Genomic DNA, 21,911 nt, shown 5'->3' with positions numbered 1-21,911 from the left:
TGGAAACTGGGCTGGTAAATATCAAGTACTAAATTGAATTGAAACAATTTAGCTGTGATATTTGAAATATGTTTAGCCCTTTTTTACATTTTGATTTCATCACTAGCGGCCCATCTTAACTATCGGAATGCATGAAACAGAATCGGTGAAGTTAAAATCAACAGATGTGACAAAATAAATTAGCAAAGTTCAGTGTATACAGAACTGAGCCATTGAGGTATGGCTTATTTTTGCAGTAGTTATCAGAGTAAAAAATGCTGCTATTGACGGAGGTCAGGCTGGTTCTATGAACTGTGTGCTTCTGTAATCCACTGTGAAGTTTGCTATGAATGTATTTTTAATATCATTTGTGCAGCCCTGGAGCTGTCAGCACAGTGATAATGAGACAAGGTCAGGAGGAGACAAAGAGGCAGATCGCAGTATATAGTTCAGGTTTTCTATAGGTTACCAGTGGTCTGACTTCATGTTCAAATGTTCAAATCATGTTAGTTGTTTTTATTTCAGAAACTAAACTGTTTTAGTTGATTTGTTATTAGTTTTATTTGTTTTTCTTGGTTCTGAGTTGGGTTTTATTGACTTCTTGCATCTAGTGACATTTACTCCCAGACTGAAAGTGAGACCCACTTTGCCCCTACCTGTAATGTTTGATCCAGTCTTTGTTTAATTGATCTAGCTAATTCATTAAGTTCAGGCCTTCCGTCTCCAGGATTGTGTAGTGAAACTTTTAACAAGGCAAAATGTTTCCCAAGCACAGCAGCGCACGTAGAGCTTCACTGTGCCACGGACCATCCTGTAGAAAATTGTGTTTATATTTGAAATGTAATGATTCACTGCTCCAAACTGATGCACCAAATAAATCTGATAGCTTGAACTGGGCTAAACGAATACCTCACAGAAGAGATGCCTTTTTGTTTTTGTTTGTTTAGAGCAGCTAATAATTTCATTTCCTCAGACTGTTTCTCACGCTCTGAGTTCATATGCAAATTGTATTCAGCAACTGTTATCAGTCCAGGAAGGGTTCATATCTTCCCTTTCCAGTGGTGCATATATACAGTAAAAAAAAGTAATTAAAGAAGAAAAAAAAAAAAACAACAGCTAGTTTAAGGGTAATTCTTAGGTGTCAAAGCTAAAATTTCTATAATGAACAAATGTGACTCCAGAAAGGGAGTTACAATATCAGCTGAACTTCATGGTCACCTCTCCATGGTAGAGATGCAATGGTTACGTTGCATGATTGAGTTGTATTGCATGGTCTGGCATTGCACCACAAATGTGAATACTGTTAGGAAGTGTCTGAATTGAGAAATGCAAGTTGCAAAAACAGATGTGGTTCAGTTGCTTTTAAACTTCAAATTTCGAACTGCACAAACAACCTTGTAACTTTTCTTTACAACTCTGTGTCTGATTTTGACATTGAAAAAGAGACTCCTCGTGATGTGGGTTTGCAGCACTGTCAACTTCACTGAGAGTGAAAACACTCAGCTTTCCTTTTTTTTTTATTAAAGCTTCTAACTGCTTTCAGCTCACTGGTCCATGTGGTTGAGTTTCAACAGCTCTCACAAAACCTTCGAATCACGGCCAGCCGTTTCCATTCCATGAACTTGGACAACCCGAATGTATGCTCCTATTCAGTGCAAAACGATAGCGAGCCAAAGAGCGCCATTGACTCTGGAAAAAAAACTGTAGCATGTAGCAATCTACTGTAATTCATGGGTCCTTTTGTAACCTAGTGGTCAAAAATCACTAAATGTGACTTTAAAAGCTTTTAATATAATGTGGATATGTCCTTTCCACTGTTAAAGTGAATGAGGCATAAGTTACTGTACTGATATGTTAAAGGGGAACCCCAACCATTTTCAGAATCCATACATGTTATGCCTATGGTCTAAGACAGTCCAAAGTATTAGTAAAAATGAACAACTCTCGTCCATACTCAAAAAGCAGCGTGATTAAACTTAAATTTATGACATCATAGGGTATACAGTCTGGAGCCAACCAAGAAACCAACTATTCCATGGGTCAACAAAACCAGGCTCCCATTCATTGTCTATGGAGCACCTCTCAACTCTTTGCCCTATGACACCATAAGTTTGAGACTTACTTCTCTGGTTTCTGGCTTTGAAAGACATCAGCTAATGCTTACAAATTTTGATTGAACTCTCCTCGGTCATGGAAATAACATATTGTAATTCTTAATTTTGGTGGCATTCCCCTTTAAAGTGGTGTGTTGAGGCCATATTCTTACAGATGAGGACTTACATAAAAAGTGCAGTGCATTTAAATAAATAAATAATGAAAAATGAAACTCTTAAAGGAGTAGTTTGGGTTTTTTGAGGCGGGGTTGTATGTACTTATCCATAGTCAGTGTACTTCACAAAATAGATGACAGTCAGCATGTCCCCCTGTCTGAAAGGGAAACTAAGCAATGTACCGCTGTGGATGGGGGTCAGCAACAAAGCGTATTTTAGCCACCTAAAAAATGTTACACCTAAAAAAGTCCAATATCAGTTTAATTGCGTGCTATATTGAGAGTGTTTTTATTGGTTTACCTTTCCTTCAGACAGACAGAAAGCAATTAACAGCTTCAGTTCCCTTTCAATGTTCTCGTCAAAGCCACCAGACTGCATTGAGAAGAACATTCATTTTAGCTCTCTGATCACAAGAGGCCGCTGCTTTGATCTATTCGTTTTTTTCTCACGATCCCTTTTCTTTGTGATGCGACTGAGGTGAATCCTAACTAACCCTTTTTAAATGCAAAAGTCACACAATAACACTAACACACTACGTGATTAATGCAGCAGCAGACCAGCAGCTCCTGTGTTGAGCGATGTCAAATTACTGTTTTTCTCAGTCTGGCTCTGAAGAGAGCGATATGACGGCTACCCTCTTGGACATTAAGATAAAGCAGTGAAAATACTCTCAATATACCACAGACTTAAGCCAATATTTTTCTAGGTGGACCTTAATTTAGGTGGCTAAAATACATCCACAGCAGTATAGTGCTTAGCTCCCCAGTTGGACTCCAGCCTGCTTCTCCAAACTAGGGGTGTCCCGACTGACATTCACTATGTAATATGCTGTCTATAAATATCTACCCCATATAATCCCACTTCAAAAAATCTCAACTATCCCTTTAAGACTTAAACATAATATTTATACACTGTTCACTGGATGTGATAACGCTAGTTTAAAACTTTTGCTTTAAAAAGCCAACACAAATCATTCTGTCAGCCAATGCAACAGAGGTGAGGGCTTGTCCTTGGAGCACCTGTCTTGTAGTTGTCAAAGGGAACTGCCTGTGTGTGTGTGTGTGCGTGTGTGTGTGTGTGTGTGCTGTGCGTGCATGTGTGTGTGTGTGTGTGCAATTCCAGCATGTGGGAGTATATCTTGATCCACAGCAGCTGCCCCTCAAGCACAATGACAAGCACGCTCATTCAAACACTCTTTGTGTAAAGTAGAATAGAATCAAATCTGTTCTATTTTCAGATGGAGCCAAATCCTATTTGTTTTTCGTCTCCCAACAATACTTCCCCCCTAATCACATTAACACAGTTGATGTGAAAAGTTGAATAGACATAAAATGAGCACTTTTATCAGCAATCCTGCATGAATCATCATTTCCTCTTCAAATGTAAATGTTGCGTATACTGAAATGACATTTGGGAGGCAGTTTGTAATTATATTTCCTTTATTAATGGAGGTTTTTTTTTTTTTTTTTTTTGGCTTATGGACGTCCATATTATCTCTGCGGAGTTTCATTATATTTCAGAGTGTTTATTAAAAAGAACTAATCATAAGTCTCGAGGCCAACATTTTCTCATTGAACATTAACTGCTGCTCTTGACACCAAAATACGGTCAAAGACTAAGTGACATGCTCACCTCTGAATTGGCATATGCTTAGCAAAGATGCAAAAAGTGGAGTAAACAGAGGTTAAGTCTTTATGGCTGAATGTCCCTTTCACCCGGAGAGAATATGCTTAACAAAGGAGGCATAGTTGATACACCCATTGGCATCCTCCTGTCCCGCCATCAGTCTGTCCACCTCATCTTCCGTCATCCTCTCTCCCAGTGTTGCCAGCACATGACGCAGCTCAGCTCCCATGATGGTGCCGTTGCCTTCTTTGTCAAAAACCCTGAGCCCCTCCACAAAATCCTCAAAGTTGCCTTGATCTTTTGCACGGGAGATGTGCTGCAGCATTGGCAAGAAGGTCTCAAAGTCCACCATTTTAGTGCTCATGTCCTCTGGCCGAGGTTTCCCAAGCACTTTGAGCACATCTGCGTTGGTTGGATTCTGGCCCAGAGCCCGCATCACGTCTCCGCACTGCGCGTACGTGATCTTCATTTCTCCAGTCGGTGTGCGGTCGAACAAGGTGAAGGCCTCCTTGAACTCCTCGATCTGGTCGGCGGAGTACTCAAGAGTGATGCTTTTAGGGTCAAAAGGGGGCTCCTTGGGCGGCTCGGGCAGCGGCTCTGGAGGTGGAGTTGGTTTAGCAGCTGGAGCCGCATCTTTCTTAGGCTCTGGCTTTTTGGGCTCAGGTTTCTTTGGTTCAATCTTCTTTGGTGCCATGTTGTTAAGGGATTTAGAGGTGAGCTGCTACTTGCTGAGAAACAAGCAAGAGTCTGAAGGGATTGGAAGTGATTCCCAAGCACAGAGGGCAACCTCCTCTTTCAAAGCTTTTATATGTGCTTTGTCTAGGGAGCAAGATAGCAATTTCCAACAGCACACTATAAAAGGAAGAAACCTGAAATAGATTCCCATAGCAAGTGATGTCAACATTAAGTATTGTTCTCAGCTGCTGCCATCCAGCCAACAGGGCTATTCGCTGTCATTAGCGAGGGTCCAGTTGCATTAGGCTGAAAATGTTCTGTCTCTCTGATGGACAAAGGGATCACAGCACAATGTTTCAGCCCATGAGGGAGAGGGACCAAAAATAGCTTTGCTTGCTAACTGCTCAAAGTCCGGGAATCACTGCTTTCTGGGACAATGTTTTTTTTAAAGACCAATGTAGTAACAAACTTACAAAGAGTTAATTGTTTCAAGTCAGAGGTCCCAGTATGGATCAGCACACTTGGGGACTTAATATCATGTATTATTTTTTAAAGAGCAGGGTATTCTCTTTTGGGACAATAGCATGATAGATAGCTTGAGGGAAATGGATTAAATCTGCCTCACACTGTATGCTATGGCTTTATAGATTTAAGAGACAGAAGGTCTGCCAAACATTTTATTTTTCAATGAAAGATGTGTTTGGATAGTATCAGTGCTCAATGATACGTTCAGGGATTTTGGCAATTTCTCATTTCCCAAATAAATGATAGCTTGCATTCTCCCTCCTTATACGGAGTAGCTTAGAGTGTTTCACCATATTTACAAACCTGGCACGCTCAAACAGATCCTTAAGGGACTCTTAATCAATGTTTTATTAAAGACGGATGTGCTGGAAAGGTCAACCAGTAAAGCTGTTACATGTCACAAATACATCCAGGTCCAGTATCAATTGCAGTAAGACTACATCTATGCTGTCTGCCGCAGGTGCCTGATTCAAGTGGTCAAGTCATTTAAAAAATAGATCACTCTATAATAAAATAGAAAAGAAATGTAAATTTTAACCTATATGCTTATTTTGTTGTTTAAAATTGGCAGGAAATGGCAGAAATTGAAAATAGGGTTTGAATGTTTGAATAGCAACTTTTTGTACCTGATTTTCACCACTGAATTCACCATCTGGGTTGTGCACATGCATCTGCACTCTGAAATATCCTGCGAGAGTCTGATTCTGAGTCTGGGCTTGATTTTACTGAGTGTGAAACAGAGACAAGAGGAAGTACAGTTGTATAGTTTTCTCTCAGACCATTTAAATTATGAAATATGCGAAAAGGTTAAATGGGATTTTCGACCAATGGCGCAAAAAAAAGCCTTCCCCAACTTGAACACAATTTACAATTAACTATAGATACCGGGTATTTACTTTGACCAGTAGCTTCCTGTGTGGTTCCAATGCATCCACTGCCTGTGTGTTACTGTGCCCACCTCTATGTAAAGTAAAGGCTGCACGGTTACAAGGTGAAAGCAAGCAAGGCAATTCCATTATGTGTCTGGTTCATAAATACGTAATACGTCACACCGCTTTATGTAGATGACTGCTCTGTAATACCCTTCAGTGAATGATACATTAACCAACAAAGCATTCATTTCATTTATGGGAGAGAGGGTGTATATAGGATGTGCAGTTCTGTCACACAATCTTAATCATAGCAACTTTAATTTATGCATGCATCACAGTTTATCAACTCAGTTTAAGACAGCTAAAGCCTGTCATGGGATAATCATATTTGCCCTTCTGTATCTACATGCCAGTCCCCCTTGATCCGTCAATCTCGAGCTTGAAGTCCTTGGGCAGAGTAGTGTGTAGATGTGTGTGTGTGTGTTTGTATAGTTGTCCTTAGCCTAAGATCATTATCTCCCCTCTCTTAGCTTTTGAGGTCATATGGCTAGTAAAACTGACAACTAATTTGTCGTCTTTCGGTGTGTACGTGTGTGCGGGTAAGTGCACATGTGTGTCAGACAAAAACAAAGAGTAGGACTTGTAACAGGGGCTGAATCGAATGTCTATACCGAAAGACCATATATACAAAATTCAAGGTGTTTCCATCATGGCCATTACTGAATAAAAATAAATTATTAGACAGTCCAGCTACTTACTATTAATGTTGTACTATTCCCCCGTACCTTCACCACTTGCATGTGCATTACATTACCGCTCTGCTGCGGTTTTGCTCCGTGCTCCGTCATCCTTCAATCCCCACCAGTTGTGTTTTGAGTCCGGCACGGCGCAGCACTGCCAGATCAGCTGGAGTGGCGAGACCGAGGAGTTCCCGCGGTTATTACAGAATCATGCGCATTATATCAGTACAGAAGAAGAAGTAATAACTCCATTCACTCTGTGGATTAATTATAGTGATGTTGATTTACTCCCATAATTCCCAATAAGTTGCCCCACACCATTTCCATTCTATGGTTGTCCTTATAAAATAATGTGGGGTGTCATAAATAATTTTGTGTTTTTCTACCTCCCAAATTAGCTTCTCCTCGTCTATATTGCCGGTAATGACCTCCGAAAACCTCTGACCTGTTAATACAGGCCTGGATCCGCTCATTTTGATGTTTTATTATAGAGTGTTTTATTCTGAAAAGTAACCGGATGTTTTCATCTGGCGTCCGACAGAAATAGGAGCCTTTCGTATCTGATCCACAAGCCTCTGGACTGCTGGAGCTGAGACAGAGTCAATCCACAATGCAGCGGAGCCAGTGGAAATTAACACATAAACTAGAGTGTAATCTATTTGCTCCGTCTGCCGTGACGGAGCGGGGCCGGACCGCACACAGATCTGGTGGAAATTAGGGGTTAAGATTTGCATCTTCAAATTTCAGCAAAGGTAAAATGGACAAGTATGAATAATATGACATCAAAGAATTGCAAATAAACAAACCTTTGCAAATTCAGTTTTGTGGCTTGAGTAGCTGATGGAAACTCTGTAGGAGACGCTTTATCAAGCCGTCAATCAGCTATGGTGGCGACTGGATGGGTCAGGAAAGGACAGACTTGTTATTGTTCTTGTTTTCCTTCAAAACTTCCCGGAAACAAGGCTTCAATCAGTACTCTGCTATTGCAGTGATTGAACCAGATGATTGCTGCTTTCAGCGTCTGAAGTCGAAGTGGTAATTTTATTGGTCCCTATGATCAGCTGTCTGTACATATTGAAGAGAGCCATTTTATCTCAGATCTTCAAAAACCCATATAGATATTGATTTTCTGTTATTTCAAAAGCTTTCAAATCACTAATCACTCACTATGAGTTCTTTTTATGATCAGGTTTAAATCATTTGGTAGATTGAGACGTAAACGGCGGGTTTCTGATCACAGTCTGCTATTGAAATGCACATCTTCAACTTGAGTGACATAGATTTAATAAGAAAAACAATCATAATGATTATAAAAAATGGTGCACATGGCAAAACTGAAATGCTGATACCTGTCAAAACTGAAGATGAGATTGAATATTGCCTGTCGCTCTTGTGTTCCCTAACTGGCTATAAGACGAAGAAGCTAACCTGCAGGAGTGACAGTGCATGGCAGTGTTACGGTGTTGAAATACAAATGTCCATGCATGCATAAACCAAATCGTGCTCTTTTGATTTATACCAAGGATGAAGTCTACAAAGATGAAACAGGGACTCATGGGAATGTCAAGGAGTTGATAGCACAATTGCACAGACAGCAGACATTGATCGAAACCTTGATGACGGAATTATCATCTATAGAGGGATATGACAAAAATCAAGCTTTGCCTCATGTGCACATAATTATAGGATACGTGAACACATTCACTGTTCAGTCTCTTTCAGATGTGAAAATGTCTTGTCTAGTCTTGCATTCCTTACTAAATACTAGCAGTTTAATTTTATAGTGCTCTATATGGATTTCCATAGTAACGAATACTCACTAGATACTGATCCTTTGATGCTGTTGTACTCTTTATGGATTTTCATTGTCACCAATACTGTCAGGCCTGCTGACGCATCCTGAGTCCTTGGTTACCGTTGCAAAGCCAAACAAGTTTGACAAAAGTTTATATTCTGTTGTCTTTACTGTAAAAGTAACAATAGCAACTTTTCCGCTGCATGTAGCCTTACAGAGATAATACAAAAGAACATTGATTTGGACAATGATAATTCATGTCCTCATGAAAATCTGTCAACCAAACTATCGTTACTTTTCCAAATTTCCTGCTATTTTCCATGGTAATAAGGAGGAAGATGTAATACTTGTTTAACTCTTCTTGATGTAGCTATGACAACACGTTTTCGTCCCAAGTCGTTACATATCGCTGCTTCGTCAGGGGACTTCTACACTCTCGGTATCCTCCTGTATCTGCTGTTAATGTTCCAGGACGCCCAAGCAAAGCTACACGTCAACAAAAGCAAACCGTTACTACTACGTTAATACTTGTGTACTTCTAAAAACAAGGATAGCTCCTTGTTTTTAAAAGTACACAAGTATTTTTTTTTATATTTACAATATGTAAAATCACTATGTGGAATATAAAAGAAATTACTCCATGTGATGAACCAACAGAGAATTATTCCTAAACCTACAAGCTCTATGGAGCTCTGCGTTCTCTTTAAACCCATTGTTTTGGTTTTACAACCTGCAAATTCAACTTTTATCCTCCCGGTTTACCTCCTGGGGAACCTTAAATATTAAAATAAAAAGGCGATTATGTCATGGCTGTGGTAGTAAGCTCGTGGTTCAATTCTCCTGCCCTCAACAGGTCAAAAAGGATGGGACACTTTTTTTCCCCTTGAAACAACACTGTCTGTATACTAACCACTATTCTGAGATGAGAGCCCAAATCCCCACCTAAAGTCAGTCAATCCATTTCTAACTCCATGGTAAAGTCATGTGTGGGCAACTGTGTGCTTCCATGCCTGTGTTTTTGTGGTGGTCTTCAGAGTGTTTGTTTATATCTGTGTGACCAAGCGAAGAGAGGATGGTCAAAGACAGCAAGCCCTTAATCCCTGAGATAACAGTGGGAATGAGGGCAGGCAGACCACTGGTCTGGTCCGGGCTAATAAAAGAGAGTGATTGAGACAGCGGTTACATTCCTCCTTTAGCCCTGACAGAGTGTGACTCAGACTTTAGAGATTTGGTGTTTTGTTAACTTGCTAAAAAGGGAGGCAGACCTGAGTCCTTTCTTCCTTCTGTTGGAGCCCCATTGGCTGCGTTGTGCGTGGAATTATTTCACCCACTTCTTGTAATGATCAGAATACTAATATTATGGATTCTCTTCTGTGTGAGACAACAACAACAACAACAACAAAAAATCATTTTAAATGGAGACGATTTTGTTCGTCCTTGAAAAATGCCCAATCCAATCAAAAAGGTCTGCTGCTTCACATAAAGAGCTAGCTACTGTATTTTTTTTGTAAAATACTCTGAATTCATGGAATCAATATGTTGAAAATAGCTATAAACACCTAGGAGTTGCCCATCAAGATTCAATTATGTGTTGACAGTGGGGTATTTAATGCCCAAACATTAGCGCTTCCTCCTCTACAGCTGCCACTTCCAAAGAATGGAGCCTTTTTCCACAGCAACCTCTAAAAATATAGCACTTTAGCTAGATTAGCTAATCTCAAATAGGAATTCGTTTTTCTATTTTATGGTGCCCTATAGAGAGCAGCGAGCAGCCGCACAAAACTTTTCTTATGAGTCCAGTAATAATACTGCGTAGTTATAATGGAATGACTGTTGCAGGAACCAGCTTGCAGACATCTGTGTAAACAATTTAATTAAGACCATGTTTGATGAATTATAGCTGGTGAAGGCACTGCCTGTTCTAATACTTCAGTTTCTTAATTACACCAGACATCCATGTGTTCATTCTCTTTACCCGCCCCGTACTCTTTCTCCCTGCTCACAATGATAGAAATTGAAAAACTACAAAAGGGAAAGTGCATTTCACACTCTACTGAAGCAAAGCAAGCAATTTGAAATTAATCAAAACACAATAAGTTTACAACATGATAAAGAGGCGCTGTATATGAAATGAGGGGAGTCAATTTATGATACTCAACCCTATGTTTTATATTACAACATTTAAAATAGTGGCAGCCAGGAATTGCATTTGGACTAAATTACATTTTAGGCGAGAAATTTGAATTATTTACATTATTCAAAAAAAAAAAAAAAGTCTGAATATAAAGTCTTAGTTATCCTTTTGAGTAAATGGAGTTTGCAAATGTTCTTTGCACCCAAGTAACGTCTTTGCAAAAAAGCCCTCAAGCGAAGAGTTTTGTGTCTTTCATACAGACAGTTAAATATAGAGGCGACCTTTGTCATTAAAAAGAGGAACACCATCAGCGAAGCCAAGCGTTGAATGTCAGTACTCATAATAACAATAGCACTGACTTAACCCGCTGAACCTTGAACCACGGAGCTCCACATTTCATGCTCAGAGTCGGATTATCATATGTGATTCAGACAATCAGTGTATCTTGTTTCCTTTGAGAGGCCCATCAGACACAGCAGCCCAGTTCAAAAATAACACAGAAATATATTCAGATACATGTATCTCAGTCGGACAGCCAAAAGATCAGCAGAGCTGACTGATAGTGGTGACAGAAAATGAGTTCACTTCAGTATCCACGCCTTTTTTAAATCCTCTTTTTTTACAGCTACATCTGAGTCGGTTTAATCAAAACCCACCTGTTTAAAACTGCTTTAATGTCTAATAAATGTCACATGAATTGTAATGTTGTGTGTATTTTATTATGTATTTTAATGTATTCTGTTATGATCGTTCATGAATTCTGTGAAGTGAGTTTCTGAAAGCGCTCTATAAATAAAATATATTATTAATATAATTATTATTATTGTTATTATTAAATGTGGTGGTGGAAAGAAGTTGCTGCTTTTATTTTGGTAATCTGCGAGTAATGTAACATCATGTCTATTTCAAGGAAATCAAAGCAGAAAGAAAGATAGCAGAAAATGTCAGCCTGTCCAGGGACCTTTAGCTGCTCAAACAGTAATTCAAATTCATTCTACCCCATGCCAACTCCCCATCCAATCACCCAACTTTCTCTTACTACAGTCACACAGATTTGACCCAACCCTCTGCGCTGTGTTTTGCACCCGCTGAATTCAAGTTGCTACAGCTGCTGCTGTGTATCTCTAGCTAATTCTTCTCTCATTTTGTAGTCTGATAAACACAGAGAGTGAGCAAGAGTGCGACAACGTTCTGAGCAAATCAATATGCTGCGAGTAGCTGTGCAATGAAATAAGATTGTATACATTTTAAATACCAAAAAAAAGATAATAATGGGAGGTTAATATTGATACTGTGGCGACTAGCACAAATAAATCAATGTATAGGAAACTGCAAGACAGATGAACAAGAACAGCTACATGTAGCAGGGTTTCTTCAAAAAGCATGCTTTTTGTAACTTATTTTATTTTACATGTAAGACATTTTAGTAAATTCAATATAGCACCTTTCACAGAGCAAGGTCACAAAGCGCTTAACTGAAATTATATAAAACTGAGATTAACATTTGTTAAATTAACACTTTACTATGCAGTGTATGTACCAAAAATTACACACAGTCTGACATGAGAAGTGCATTGTTTTGTGTCTCATCATAGTTATTCCCTAGCGGTGTATGTCTTAACTTTTTCCCAGGCTCTAGTTTTTAACTAAAAGAAAATGGCACTTCATCATAATTTCAAATCTTAATAAGTGAAGAATCGTGATACTTTAAAATCACAATAAATACACATTAAATAAACCCCCAAGTACTGTGATAGTACTGAATGAGGAGATAAAAAGATCATCTTAACCATACCAATTATATTGTAAATTGAAACAATTGTGAAATATATTTATACAATATTATTGATTTTTAGCACAAAAATGTACTTTGAAATTTGTTTTACACATGTCTTGTTAGGGTTAGGTAAGGGTGAGGTTAGGTTAGAATGCCTTTGCAGCTGTGATAAAATTAACGCTGCAGAGGGTTAGCTGGGGACATTGGTGATGATAGTTCAGTATTAATATGTGGCGACTTAGACTTTCAGTATGATTTAAAATTGAATATCCGCTTTTGCCGACAATCTACGACAGGACATGATGACTAAATGCTAAAATGAATTGCAGAATTTCAATATGATCCTGGAGACTCTACTGACTTTTAGTGTCATCAGCTATCTGTAAGGTACCTATGTCTGCACCAAACAATAGCTTTGAGATCACAGTGCACAAACCCCCCCCCCTCACTAGGAATGAGCACTATGCCTCCTTCTCAAAAGCTTGGATTGGAATTCTGACGGGGAGATTAGGGAAGTTTCCAAGCTATTCATACCACCTCTATTCTCTACGGAGTACTTGGCTTGGTGGCAGAATCCTCTCCTGCTCAGCTGGACTGGTCTATTTCCGATGTGCCTCTGATGCCGTGTTTGGAGCGTGTCTCTGAATGGCTTTTACCTGTTTATCCCGGCAGCACACAGGCTTATGAGATGTTTTTCTCAAAGCTTACCAGGTGCTTTTCTCAGCTGGAATGCCTGTATGTTTAATTCAGACCCTTAATCCCGGAGAAAGTGGACCAAACATGTCTTCGGAGTGCTTTCACAATCTATCACAGAAACATGGACTCTAAACTTTTTTTGCATCCCCTCTAGTTTGTCTGTTTATTTCGCTCTCTGCAAAGTAAACTATGTCTGGACTCAAAAGTAATGTGTTCTGACAAAACAGAGAGCATTGCGTGGCCGGGCCCATTACACAAATCACAATGTAATCGATGCAGAAAACAGATTTGCATTGAGCCATAAGAAAATTGCAACAGCTAGCATTCTGCAGTATACAGATGTTACAAAAAAGCAGTGACCAGTTGGTTTATCAGCTGTTGAAATATTGACATTATGTATTATTGTTGCTATGGCTACTGTGGGCATTATCTCAGGATTTGTTCAGTCCATATTTCACAGCCCAGTTATGCTTCAGCTGTTTTACTACACGCGGGTGAGGTGGGTCAGTGTTGAGATAATTTAGACCTTTTTTTTTTTTTTTTTTAACAGCATGTCATTAGTTTAGTTGTGACAGATTTGGCTTTATGCCAGTATATGTTTCCTGGAAAGAGTTCTTGTTTGCTACAAACAGTCTTTTAGAGCCGTCTGTGTGCTGACTTTACATGTTACAGAGATAGTTCAGAGTATTTTGAGTGGGGCTGTATGGGGTACTGATCCATAGACACGTTACATTACATATGTTACAAACAATAGATGACAGTCAACACACCCCCAGTTTGGAAAATCAGGCTGGAGCCTGACATGGAAGCTAAGCAATCTACTGTTGTAGATGGAAGTCAGCATCAAAACATAGTTCAGCCACCTTAAAAAAGTCCCACCTAAACAAATCAATACCAGTTTAATTGTATGCTATGCTGAGAGTATTTTCACTGCTTCGCCTCAAAGTCAGACAGTGATAGCTGACAAGAAAATGAAGCTGTTCTATGTTTTTCTTCATAGCCAGACTCCATTGAAAAAAAAAAAGTAATTTAATATCTCTGAACACAGGAGCAACTGATCTGTCACTCCCTCAATCAGTTATTTTGTTTGTGTTATTGTGTGACTTTAAATACGTTTGCAGGATTCGCCAATGTTAGACAATAACACTGACTAACTGAACAAGGCAGCGGCAGACCAGCATTATATGTGTTCAGCAAGCTGAATTACTGTTTTTCTCAATGCAGTTTGGTGGTGGGTTTGGTGGGATTTTTTTTAGGTGGCTAAAACGCATTTTGTTGCTGACCTCCATCCACAGCATTACATTACTTAGCTTCTGTGTCAGACTCCTGCCAGCTTGTCCAAACTGGACACGTGCCGATTAGCATCTACTGTATATAACACATTGACAATAGATAAGTACCCCATGGAAACAGCACTTAAAAAAAATCAAAACCACTACTTTAATATTGAATTGCTCTATTCAATAATTCAAAATTTTTATTTTGTTAGAGTGAATATTTTGCTTTTTAGGTGTGAATAACATTCTGATATTCTTATGGGCAAGCAGGAGAATGGCTGTTCCCTCAGCGCCAACTTACGAGATCAAAAACATGCAAATAAGAATGGCCTCAAACTGGCTCTTTGTTTATCTAATTTGAGATTACTATGTTGAATTATCCACAACTAAGAGGTCCAGTAATTGAGGACGTTAAGTTTCAACGTTTTGATGTTGATTCTAATTCATAATTAACCTAACTTTCATCAACTCTCTCCGAGCTGAAAGACGTGGAGAGTCATGGCTGCTGTTGGAAGTGCTGGTCCTTCTCAAACCGCCGCATCTGGCGAAGCATACAAGATGAGACAAGGTCAGTTGCTGGGCAACAGGAGAAGCAGTCGTGTACATAGGCTGGTCTTTGACAAATCTGGGGCTTCATCCAACAAGGCCAGCCACTCTGTTCAGCTGTAGATGTGACCACAGAGCAGGAAGGAGGATATTCGTGCTTTCATGGTGGCAAGAATATTTAGCAAACTGTGGCTGATCTAGTGAGAAGATGAGTAAAGTGATGCTCCAGACTATTACACCAAGATTATCCTGTTCTGTAGTAGAAGTAGGAACATTTCCAACTCCACTCTAAAGTGCACGTTTCAGACCGCCTTTTAAGATGAAAAAATCTGAGTTTTTTTTGTATTCACTAGAAAATAGTAATTTTCTTTGTTTTTTTTAATTTATGGTTTGTTAAACAAAGACTTGTGCATTAGATCATATTGCATCAACAGGCATCCAATTTCTATAACAACTGGACCCTATTTTTTGTTTCAGTGCTTCCATTATCTAAATGGCTTTTCCAATTGTGGGAGACTGGTTCTATCAAAGCATGTACTGGCTAAAATGCCACCCTATTACAGGGCTAACACACATAGACAAACACTGTCCTCCACTCCCGTGTGCAATTTAGAGTTTTCAAATCATCCAGCATTGAAGTCTTTTAGTGTGGGAGGGTACCAGAGCACCCACAAAAACACAAAGAGAACATGCAAAATCAGACAAACATTTATGACAGGAAATTCTGAGTGTGAAATTGGATATTTCTTCCAAAAAAGAAATGGTCACTAGACCTTAGCTACTGACTGCCGATTGTTCAAATGCATGTGCAAGGGGCATGCCAGGGCAGTAGTTGTAGTTGTGTGTCTGCAGCTGAGACCCAAGGGTGATTGAAGCTGTGAGTGTCGGGGGGGTTACACTGCTTTTGATTGTGTTAATATTAGCTCTCAGTAGAGTGTGTCACACTAAACCCTGGATCTGTACCGTTTCTGTACTTGTTATAACTTGTTTAAACCTGCAAAAAAAGGAAAACAGACTGTTCTGTGTCTTTGTGGCTTTGTGTTGTTTTTAAGTGCTTGTGGCTCCAGTTGTCCAAGTGTCCAACACCGCTGCACTGACAAACTAGAAAAGTGCACTTGGTAGAGAGCTGATGTCAACCAGGCGACCACCCGGGCTAATCACGGCCACTCTAGATTATTCTTGTAATTTCAGCAGATGCGGAGCATCACATTTTAAAAGCGCCCCAATAGACAGAGCAGGTCGAGTTTTTCTGTAGATCGAACATAATTATGGGAATGAGTGTATTTTTAATCACTAAAACACAGCCACAAATCATATCATTCCATGTCTAATTTGTGTGTGAACTTCTTGAGCAGAGCTGTCTCAGGACGCAAAATGAATTTTAGTGCAAACAATAAAGTTGTAACGTATTATATTGTAATGTATTGTATCGTACCATATTGTATTGAATCATATCATATCGAATTGTATTGTATCATATTGTATTATTTTTTTAGCTTCATAGGCTACAACACAACAAAGTAATAAATAACAATAAGCATAATTAAAATAGACAAAACAAACAAAACTATTAAAATACATGGCCTATTTACTTAAGTTAGTAGCACAAATATAATTGAAAAATGACCAACACAATAAAATCTGCAATTCTACACATCGCTAGGCAAAACACTCCAATTCTAAAATGCTCCTGGTGTGGTGTGACGTCATGCAGCAGACAGAAAAAAACAGGCTGCAGCTTTGCCCAGTCAGTACAGTTCAAAACAGCCATTAAAAAAGGTATTTAATAATTATGAATAACCTTAACTACAAGAGGTCATTGATACATGTGTACTCAAAATCTAAGGCTGATGGGTCCAGTAGTTTGCTACAGATAGACAAATACACACACTCACACACGCACACACACACACACAATGGTCTTGCATTATAAAATCTTGCATCATAATGAATGCGCCACAGCTCATATCATGAATGCATAAAAATTGTATTTGTTTAGTGTCTTTTGACATGAGGCCATTGCTAAAACAACACCCAGTTCCTCTAAATTAACCTGTAGCCACAACTTACATGTTTTTCACAGAGTTGATAGATGTATTTTCTATCTTTGCAGATGCAAATGCAAATCCCAGTGTACTCAGAAAACATAGAAAGAGCATTTTTCCTTTTGCTGATGATATGTATTTTTTATTTCAGTCTTTAATCTTTCACATCTTTTTTGTCTTTGAGGATTTCAACAGCATTACAAGCTATAGATTTAATGGGAACTAATCAGTCCTCCTGCCCTTTACCAAAATGGAGTTAGACATATAAATGTCACAAAGATAAAACACTTTAATTATCTAGGACTTAAATGAATTGCTTCATCTGTAGCCAAAGAATTGCAAAGTCTTCTGTTGGGGTGTAGCCTCAAATTTGGATAGTAGGTTAATCTGCCAGTGTCACGTCAGACCAAAATCTCAGTCATTAATAATTAATGTGCTTCCTCATCTACATTTCCTGTGCTCCAAGCTCGCACTGGCACACTGGCACCAAAGACTTCTTTGTGCTCTGGACCCTCACAGAGCTGACCTGTTTTGCCTATGATACTTGTGCTGCATGGCATACTTTTTTTGACAGGAAAAATTAAAAATTAAAATATGACTTCCTTGTAAGTGAGCAAACAAATTTTGTAAGGAACATGCATTTGTAAAAGCTGGATATGCGCATGCATTCTACAGTAAGGTTACAGTAGAATAATGAACTGAGTGGGACTACTGTCATTAAAAGATATCTCAAAGGTGAGAAGATCCATTGTGAAAATCCTTTCCTTTTCAAGTAAAAACAGTAAAACATTGCTTTGCAATTTAACAGGAAACAGCAGAACTGGGGTTTCAAACAGCATTTGCAGGATATACTGTATGAAGATCACGGCTCCCTAAGCCTGGAGGAGAGTGAACTTTACATACACTTTCCTGCACTCAGCAGGTGAGTATTCATTGTGTTGTTTGCTAACAGCTAGTTAGTGCTGCAGATTGAAAATGTGTTGATGGGTCAACTTGATGCATTTAAACAACAAGCCTCTGGACAAAATTACAGTAGAAAACTTATTTTTATCAGCCACTCATTTACAGTAGAAAACAAACTCCCCATATGCATCTATACTACTTAAAGAAACACTTCACCAAAAGTAGGAACCCAAACCAAAGTTGTTAACAATGCAATGGTGCCACAAAATATCCACCTCTATTTTTAAAAAAAAAAATTTTCCTATTTCGGAAACAGCCACTTCAGTTGCAGGACGTGGATTTTCACATGCGTCAGCAAAACAAGAACCACCAGGCCTGGAGACGACTCATTGGCAATCATCATATTTTCCTTCATGTGAGTTTGCTTAATATTTTCAGGGAGTGGTTGATACCACTGGAACTGTTTTACAAATCCAAAGGAGATCAAATGCAGCACAGGCTTGACAAAGCCTTCTCGATGCTCTCTTAGAATCTGTTTACTCCGTTTTCTGACCTCAACATTAAATACGATTGCAGTTATCCAGCATCTCAGCACATGTACAAAATACATTTAGTACAAGGGAGAATACACCTGTCAGATAAAGTGGGAAGGCAAAACAAAACAAATCAGATAAACAAACGTCCACGCTACTGACAGGCCCTTGCAGCTTTGGCAGGTGCTCATGCTATATCAATCGCTTTAAGTGTGAGATTTTTATTGAACTAAATGGTATGCACGAGTAACAGCTGCGGCCAGTGCATCAAAATGTAATGAGTGCATAAATAAAGACAGAGATGATGATGAGAAATGCAGCGGCCTGCTGGGATATTACACCTCTCCAGGGTAGCATGGCTGGATACTGACTCATATTGGGAATGGATGTGTGTTATGATTATATAGGGAGGAAGAGCTAAGTATCTGAGGTTACCTAATAGGTATCATTATGTCCTTAAATCATATGGCCAACAACTCTTTGGTGAACGCACGATTGGTGCAACTGTTGCTCAGGTTAATTCAGTCCATTTCTTCTCATTTCAAGGCTTCATCACAATGCTTTGCAAAATAGATTATATGTCCTCTTACCTAATTGGAAACAGCTGAATCTAATCAGCAGGTGAGGACAAGGCCTGGTGCAAGGGGTGGAGACGAGTGAAGAAAGCACCCTGAATACAGACGAAAAAAATGCCACGTTTTAATCTAGTCTTTCTCTCTGTCCAGATTCATATAATTCAGTGATGTTTTAGCTAACCTTTCGGAGATGGAACTTGAAGTAATAATTTCAAAGATTTTCATTTAAATTTATGTCATGTTAAGTCACAAATGCCAAATGAGGTAACTGAGGTAACTAAATGAGGTGACTAACCCTATGGCCCACACAAGAAAGGATTGCAATATTTATATTGGGACTGTCCCTGCCTCAGCATTATGCCAGGATCAGATTTGGCTGTTCAACTGAATAATCAACGATTTTGTTTTCCATACGACGTTTTAAAGTTTCACGGGCTCCGCGGGACGTTCACTGTGACAGCAACTATCACATCATGTAGTAAACAAGCTAAAAGCGCTAAAGACGGGTCCTAACGATCAACAACTTTTTTTGCCAACACTTGATATCAAACAAAAGCCGGAAACTGCAGCGTGTTAAGTTGCTTTGAGCTGAATATTCACCACTTTAAAACAGAATGCCTCTCCTTTTTCCTCCTCGGTGCCGCTGTCTAGAGTACTCAGTCCTATTGCTATAGCTTCACAATAAAAGCATTAAACTGGTGAAACACGAGTTGACCATTTTTATGAAAGGGTCATAGGATAGGAACTGAAAACTTAGTATCAAAAATGCATCCTCAAAAGAAGACTAGTCATTTCCAGCATTTTCGGACAGCAGATCAATTGAAATATTGCAGGGATTTTTCATAAAAATCAATGTTGTCCTGGAATAAAAATCACTGGTTTAACTATGCAATTGCCTCAAAAAAGGCTGAATAACAACCCGGCTTTTTTAAAAATTAAAAATAAAAGAACATTTACCAGTCAGACTCACTGAATGAAGCATTAGCAGAGCACTAAATACATTTTTTTTAACTTCTCTGTTTCATTTCAGTACTGTGGACAACGCACAACAACAACGACCAGTTCCACGTGTCTCAGCCAATGATGTTGGTTTTGCTAGTTTTGTATACATGCAGAAAGTTTACATAGAGGGGAGAAAAATTCCAACTTAGTGGGCTAACTTCTCTCAAGACTCCTCGTGGAGCCAGGCCCGAGTAACAGTGAGCTGTTAGATGAAAAGCTGCAGGCAACAGACTGCACACTTCCAGCTTAGTGAGGTAACCAACTTCTTTCACTGTGCTCAGCTATCAATAGACTCACACCATGTGAAGAGTAAAATCAGATCATGGTTGCAAAGAAAATGATAGAAAACAGCCAACTATTGCCTGATTTTGAACTGTTTTGCTGGCACCAATGTTCTGTGATGTATAGTATTAAACTGCATTTAGTACCACAAGTAACAACAACAATGCCATGATCATGTTTTTTTTTTTTTTGTTTGTTTGTTTTGTTTTTGTCACCACAAAACCAAATGTGTATTTAGAGGTACTATGCTGCATCCACTGTCCTATTATACAGACCGGTCCACTAAAATCAGTGAACTAGTCATCTGTAATCTAAAGTGCTCCAGCTATCCCCTTGAGACAAACATGGAAAAGCGTCTATCACCGCAATGGTTACGCTTCAAAATGCACAAAGTGAGTATGACAGCACATGATCCAGCTCTATGACAGTTACAATGGAAATACCTTTGGATAATGCATCTTTATAAAAGGAAAAGAAGGACAGTTGTCCAAAAGAGGATGTGCACAAATAGGTACTGTCTGAAGTACTTGGATATTGTAATAACAGGTAGGTCACACTCTGTTTTCAAGGCTTCCCATTCTTTCATGCCTTGTGTCTCCACTCTGCCATTTTACAATGTATTTGAAACATCAAAAAGACATTATTATTCCCTCTAGAGTCCCCCTCAAAATGCATGTGATAAAAGTGCCATTTTGAACCCCTGGGAGATGTTTTTATATGCCTCTGACGATACCTGATGAGGTTTGTTTGGCAGTCTTGTCTAGCTGTAGGGAAATCTTGTGCGTTAGAACCTGGCCGCGGCCTTCTGGGTGTCAAATTTGTAGCAATAACCATTAAGATTGACAGGGAGGACAGCAGGAAAGTATGGGCTGTGCTCAATCTTGGTCTCACACTGACTGGAAGGCAGCATGTAATTTAATAAATTCTTCAGAGAAAATCAGGAAAATGCGAACAGGTGTGTCCCGACAGGAGAGCTGCTCCAATCTTTGGCAAGGTCTGGGATCCACACCCTCTGTGTGAGATAATGCAGTTTGTTTAATATGGGGTGAAGGCACTCCACAGTATTTGTTTTGGGAGCCACAGCTCTATGAGCGCACTTTATGATCCCTGGGGATAAAAACTTTAGTATCTCTAGAGAAAACTATAAAACCGGTGGGTTTGGCTCCTCTGGCACCTTCAACGGCTCTGGTGATTTTAACATTCTGCTGGGACTCCCACAGTAACAGTCTCTGCCATTAACAGAATATGGCCATGCTGTGCCCTGCTGCAAAATACACAAACACCCCCCTCCACCACACACAGTTTTATGGATACATAACAGCGCACACACCCGACATTCCCTCATTGTTGACTATAGGCTTTGTGGCCCACATAGTTAGTGTAGTGATATACCTCAGCTCAGCAGCATCGACAGCATTTAGAGCACTTTGGGATTTATTTCAACAAATAAGCACCAGTGCCAAGCACCTACAGTAAATATTTTTTAATAATATGCCAGGAAGAAATGGTTTGGCAGAACAACTGTGACAGCAGGCTTTAATATCAAGTTCAAATCTATTTGCCACATTACATAAAAAAGGATATTAAGGGGTGTGCAGAGATTTTTAAAAGCAACAATACAGTGCAGACATTATAAACAGAGCAGACGTTACACACTCA

At 39.2% G+C, this 21,911-nt stretch overlaps 1 protein-coding gene and 1 long non-coding RNA gene across 4 annotated transcripts in view; both read right to left on the bottom strand.

Annotated features, from left to right (window-relative positions):
- The window catches only part of LOC148186187 (uncharacterized), a 181,950-nt gene that overhangs the window by 80,473 nt on the left and 79,566 nt on the right, over positions 1–21,911 (bottom strand). The window contains exon 3 of one of the 3 annotated variants that reach the window (XR_015775166.1): positions 8,699–8,968. The exons of 1 other annotated variant lie outside the window; for it this stretch is intronic. This is a non-coding gene — a long non-coding RNA (uncharacterized LOC148186187). Of the gene's footprint in view, positions 1–8,698; positions 8,969–14,555; positions 14,908–21,911 lie in introns of those variants that run through there. One more of the 3 variants, XR_015775165.1, reaches the window with a different exon arrangement.
- LOC121959705 (myosin light chain 3) lies at positions 3,671–4,672 on the bottom strand. Its single transcript, XM_042509165.2, has one exon. It carries the CDS (start codon positions 4,567–4,569, stop codon positions 3,961–3,963), a length of 609 nt encoding a protein of 202 aa, XP_042365099.1. The 5' UTR covers positions 4,570–4,672; the 3' UTR covers positions 3,671–3,960.

This window comes from Plectropomus leopardus, chromosome 20 (genome assembly GCF_026936395.1).
Source record: "Plectropomus leopardus strain MGB_pleo_1.0 chromosome 20, ASM2693639v1, whole genome shotgun sequence".
NCBI classification, from domain to species: domain Eukaryota; kingdom Metazoa; phylum Chordata; class Actinopteri; order Perciformes; family Serranidae; genus Plectropomus; species Plectropomus leopardus.
The sequence above is the reverse complement of the archived record's forward strand: the minus strand, read 5'-3'. Positions and strand labels throughout refer to the sequence as shown.